Source organism: Humulus lupulus, chromosome 3, assembly GCF_963169125.1.
Source record: "Humulus lupulus chromosome 3, drHumLupu1.1, whole genome shotgun sequence".
Lineage (NCBI taxonomy): Eukaryota > Viridiplantae > Streptophyta > Magnoliopsida > Rosales > Cannabaceae > Humulus > Humulus lupulus.
In genome coordinates, this window is record NC_084795.1 from 116,597,359 (window position 1) to 116,603,601 (window position 6,243).

At 39.0% G+C, this 6,243-nt stretch overlaps 1 protein-coding gene across 1 annotated transcript; it reads right to left on the reverse strand.

Annotated features, from left to right (window-relative positions):
- Positions 1-889: 889 nt before the first annotated feature.
- Positions 890-1,330, reverse strand: LOC133824958 (uncharacterized). Its single transcript, XM_062257971.1, has one exon. It carries the CDS (start codon positions 1,328-1,330, stop codon positions 890-892), a length of 441 nt encoding a protein of 146 aa, XP_062113955.1.
- Between the last annotated feature and the right edge of the window lie 4,913 nt (positions 1,331-6,243).

Sequence of the window (6,243 nt, forward strand, 5' to 3'; positions counted from 1 at the left end):
TCAAAATAAGAATACAAATACTAGCCTAAACATAGTAAAATATGAAATGCAAGTACTTAAGATTTACTATATATTTCCCATAAATGTTCAATAAGATCTGACTGGAGTTCAAAATGAATTCCTCGATCCCGAATGTGATGATGATGTTGAATGAAGTTTACAAATTCATTTGTATGTGCATGGGACATAGGTTCTTCAGTTATTTCATCACTTTGTTCATAAACAAAGTCTTCTACTCGAAGATAAGTATGTCGCTCGTCTTCTATGATCATATTATGTAAAATAATGCATGCCATCATAATATCCTTAAGTGTTTGTCGATCATAAAATCATGATGGTCCACGTACAATTGCAAATCGAGCTTGAAGAACTCCAAAAGCTCATTCTACATCTTTTTTTTCTTAATCTTGAGTTGCTGCAAAATGTTTATTTTTACAACCATGTGGAGCATGAATTGTTTTGACAAATGTTGACCATGAAGGATATATACCACCGACAAGATAATATCCCATTGAATAGTCATTTTCATTTATTGATTAGTTCACCTTTAGAGCATGTCCTTCAGCAAGCTCTCTAAAAACAAAAGAGTGTTCTAGGACATTAATATCATTATGGGAGCCTGGCAATCAAAAAAATGCATGCCATATCTAGAGGTCATATGACACTACAACTTCTAAGATTATAGTTGTCTCGTGAATATGACCACAATACATACCTTTCCCAACACTTGAATAATTTTTCGATTTCCAATGCATGCAATCAATACTTCCTAACATCCCAAGAAACCCATAACTATCTCCAACTGCACACAATCTAGCAATATCGTTCTCATTTGGGGATCTTAAGTATTCGTTGGAGAATATGACAATGATAGCCTTAATGAATTTTTTCAAACACTCGATTGCTTCTGCAATCCTTCTTCTAAAAAATCTTCAGAGACTCCATAAGCTAATATTCTCATCACAACAGTTATTTTATGAAGCGAGGAATGATCCAATCTTTTAGCAGCATCTCTTCTTTGGATGAAATATGGTTCATATGCTTTGACTTCAGATTGAATATGCAAGAAAATATGATGTTGCATTCGGAACCTCATGCGGAATAAATTCAGTGGATACAACGGGGACTCAAAAAAATAATCTTGAAAGAGGCGTTGATGGCCTTCAAGCAAATTTCTTCGAATGAATGCACGATGGGGAATAGAGCTACGATGCGATGTTGAACATCTTTCATTACCCAAGCATTCTTTTTCAATAGAAAGAGCTAAAATTATCTCCTCCTCCTCCTCAGATGATGATGAAGACGCAAAAATCTCAAAGTCAGGATCCATAGGAACTATATAGAAAGAAGAAAAATAAAAATTGCTTAAAAAAGAAATGAAAATGAAGGTGTTTGTAAAACTTTGTAAAAGAATGATATTATTTATAGTTGAAGTTTTGAAAAAATCAAAATAATATTCTTAGTATATACTGAAGAATATGCTAAGAATATTCTCTCACAATTATCAAAGAAGAATATCCATGCACTATACCAAAAAATATCTTCAAAATATAATATATTTATCAAAGAAGAATATCCTGTAAAACGCCCTAATCTAATACTTTGTAAAACTCTTACATTCTCATAAACTTATAGAAGAAAGCAACTTATTGTAAGAAAATCCCAGTGGGGCCTTGCTAAAAACATGCAAGTTGGGCCAAATAGTTTAAAAATAAAAATTATAGTTTTCTTACAATGTTTTAAAAATAAATAAAGTTCAAGTTCCACTGATAAGTTCTAAAAAGTTAAAAATAAACATAACATTGTTCTTTAGAAAATGTTATTAAGCTGATCGTTTTCTCACCCATTGGGTACCCCCACGCCATACACACCCTGACATTGGAACTCCCCACACCACCATGCGTGCCAAAGAGAAATCATATTTTCTATTTGGAAGGGAAAGTAAGGGGGTGAGTTAAAAGCCCAGTAAGGAAGTACAAACAATACACAAGTAAACACAACAAACATTTTCACGTTCATACATCGTTATCACCATACCTCATCATCATAAACATCATTATCATAAACATTATCATCATAAACATCATCATCATAACGTTATCATCATAAACATTATCATCATAAGCATCATCATCATATCTTTGTGAACATGCCCTGCTAATTTGTCCATGTCACATCTTGAGGTAAACAGGATCTCTGGTTCTTGAATAACCTCGGCGCGTCTGCCCTATGAGTTACATTTTTATATCCTTAGTAACTCGGGTTACGTATTCATATCCTTGGTGACCCCTTTGTTGTGTCGCGTTCAACACACTAACAACCATTACATATCATATAACATACAGAAATACATGCAATCCAGTCATATCAAAGCCAAGGAAAACTACATTAATTTCTACAATCATCATATCGTATTGGAATAGCATTTCATGCATGGTACATCACCATATATATCATTTATATTCATACAAGCCAATGTTACCGTTCATATCATAAACAAATAGAATTCTATCTAACTTCCTTACCTCGGGTCCAAGCAAAACAAAAGTTGACAAACTTCACAACGAGCCTATTACCATAATCAAATAACATTCTTTAGCATCACATAAGACTTTCTTGTGCCCAACTCATATACCCCATGTGTGCATGGGTCATGCACACATGGTGAAAACTACACATATTTCCAAACATGCATATTTACACATAAAATCACCAAAAGAATAATGCAAGTTATACCTAGTTTACATGCATGGTTTTTAAGTAAAAATCATATGGTTGAATATTAGACATATTTTTTAACGTAAAAGTCTATTTGCATGCGACATGCATCCGTGGGAACGTTGTTAAAAAGTGACTTTAAAAACGATAATTCCTACGCACTGATTTCTATCGTTTTTAAAATAAGGATTTAGCAACATACTTTCTTTCCCTTATTTATCTCATTAAAATCAATAAGTTGATTAAACCTCTTAAAACATTAATTTTATTTCATAAAAATAAATTTATTTATCCATTTAAAAATATAATAATTTTATTTATTATTTTTAAATTACATTGAAATAATAAAGGCTTAAATTTATTTAAAATACTTATAGTTATCATGTTTCCTTAGAAAATAACAATCTTATTTAAATTAATAAAATTACAAAAATTGATGTGAGAAAAATATAACTTTTAGGTGTGGGAAAAATATATTTTGCTTGTATTAGTGTAAGACTAAATTTTAAGTAGAATAAATTCGTATGTGACAATCAAATAATTAATTTTAATTTATTAAACTAAATCTTCAGCCACCATTTAATTTATTTAAAAATCACAAGTAAATTAATCTCAACATTTTTCTCAATTAAAATAAAGAAAATCATATCCATTAAAATGAACACTCATGGTTACATTTAAAAATACTGTTATCCAAAAGAATGCATGGGTGATGTGGCAGACGTTTTTAACACGTGGCTGACACCTAGCTGAAGGTTTGTTCGACCATCGACCAGTGAGATTCCCATGGCGTAACATTCAGATTTATATACGACCAGTCTGGTGGTATGCTCCATATATTTAGAGATAATTTTGTACAATTGTAATCATATCAAAGATTATCTCCCATGATCCACGATGATCCAATTATTTAGGAAAGAATATCTGTAACTAATTCGTGTAATCCTCATTGAGCCTATAAATAGAGAGAAATAGGTCAAGGAAGGGACTTTTGGCTAATTTAAGTTTATACTTTAAAAGAGAATTAGAGCTATTACCTTACGATAGTATTATTCATCTCTCTTAGGCCTGTGAAACTCAGAGAACCCTAGTTCTTTGATCACTCCTTCGAGAACTAATATCAATAATAGCTTAAGTGGACGTAGGTCATTACCAATTCATGGGGCCGAACCACTATAATTTTTCGTGTCGTTTACTGTTCTTTCCATTAGATTTATTTCAACGCCTTCATTCACATCAAGCATTTGACTCCGTGTCAGTTGACCAAATCGAGGGTCAACATTCTAGTGCTTTCATTGAGAGGTTGAGACGAGGTTGTTGAAGCACTAATGGCAAAAACTACAAAGAAGACTGAGCAGGCAGCTGGCACTGCACCATCTCAACCTCCTCCTCCGAACATGGCCGAAAATGAGCCACACTTTGAATTTGATGAGGAGGAACTGGACTCTGAAACACTGAGAAATACCCTAGGGGTATTGCAAGACGAATTGGCCAATTTGAGGGCCAGTCAAGAAAGTGTTGCGGAGATTATGGCGCGACAGCAACAAGAAATAGAACGCCAACACCAAGAACTGAGTGAAAGACAGGCGGAGATGGACTGTCGTTAGCAGTTGGCTAGGAATCAGGCTGCACTTGCCTCACAGCCTGATCAACCCTCAAATGGGCCAACTAAAAGGGGCCCTAATCCTAGCCCTCCGATCCAGCCAATGAGCCCTCAAAGGCCCGAGCAGCCACCCATGCCTCAGGATGATGTCCCACCAAGGGATCCTGAGATGAAACCTCCATCCCAGGCTGGTCGTGGCAATCCCCCACAGCCAAGGCAAAATAAGGTCGGGCAGCAGCCCCGTAGTCCTAGACCCCAAGGGGGTGAAGAGCCGAACCCACCGAGCAGGGGACAGCGTCCTTCTGGCAACAGAAGGAACTCAGAGATAAGCTCTGCGGTCAGGGGCCCCCCACGGCATGATAATGCACAGGGACCTACCGACCAGTGCAGGTCACCCCCTAACGCTGGGGAAGTTCCAGCCTGAGGAGGCAACCGAGGGGGCACTCGGTCCCACCATAGCCAATCAAGATTCAGAGATGGCCATGGATACAATGAGGCCGACTCAAGCAGAGGGAATGCGGGTCAGAGAAATGAAGAGAGAGGTGGGGGTCGAAGCCCACCACCTAGAGAAGATCAACAAGCGAGACGTAATGCTGGGGGGCATCCCAGACAAAACAACGTCTTTAACCAGCTCGGAGCAAGCGAGCAACGGCGAAGTGACGAAGACTTAAGGGATGTACTCAATGACCGCCGGGAACGGCACGACGAGTACATTCCCGCGGCAGCAGAGGCCCCGGCGATTCCTGAAGCCGTGCAAGCCCATATAGATCCCCTAAACCAAGCAGTGCAGCAGCTGGTCGGGGGAAGAACGTCTCACATCGAGTACGACAGGAGAAGGGGCACTCCTTTCGTTCAGAGGATAGCTGTAGTAGAGACTCCCAGTAAGTTTAAGATGCCCACACATCCGAACTTTGATGGGTATGGTGACCCTGTATCTCATGTCAATAAGTTTGATATACAGATGGACATTCAGAAAGTGTCCGAAGACGCTCGGTGCAGGATCTTCCCTGCAACACTTTCTGATGCTGCACAGGAGTGGCTTTTTAAATTCCCTCCTACAAGTATTGTATCTTGGGAGATGTTCTTAAAGGATTTTTACAAACAATTCTATGTGGGTCATGTGCACCCAACTGAGGCGAACCAGTTGTTTGAGATACACCAGCAAGAAGGAGAACCACTGAAAGATTACGTCCAGCGCTTTATGCGAGCGGTTGCTGGAGCCAAAAAAGTGGGAGACGAAGGCAAAATGATGGCCCTAACTGCAGGAGTTAGGCGTCGTACGCCTCTGTGGAGTAGCCTTAGAAAGCATGGGGTTAAGACTACCCAAGAATTCTTGGATCGAGCTGATCGATACATCAAGCTCGAGGATGCCATTGCCAGCGAGGGAAAGACCCCAGGCAAAGATAAGGGGACTGAAGACCCCGCCAAGGCCGCCAATGGGTCAAAAACCAATGGCAACGGTAAAGGCAACGGGAACGGCAATGGGAAAAATGGGGGGAAGAGACCCCATAACTAACCTTCTACCTCCGAGAGTAAGTGCGCTAAAGGCAACCGTTATGAGCCACGATTCACTAACTACACTGCCCTCGTCGAGTTTTGAGCAGAGGTATATCAGGCCACAAGTTCCTGTGTGCCTTACAAAAGACCCGCTGCCATTCGAAAGGATATTTCGAAAAGGGATACCACCAAATTCTTTCATTTTCATAACGAATACGGACACGATACGAACGAGTGCAACCAGCTGAAAGATGAGATTGAGTTCCTTATTAGACAAGGAAACTTGAGGAGATTCCAGGTGGTGACGAGCAGGCGCCTACATACCAACGCTCACCGCCTTTGCAGCCTGATCCCGTAGCTGGCACTTTACTCACCATCTACGGATGCCCACACTGTAATGACCCGAATTTTCTAATAGGGCTTAG

Coding starts and splice junctions, on each gene's coding strand:
- LOC133824958 (XM_062257971.1), bottom strand. CDS start 1,330: ATGGATCCTGACTTTGAGATTTTTGCGTCTTCATCATCATCTGAGGAG.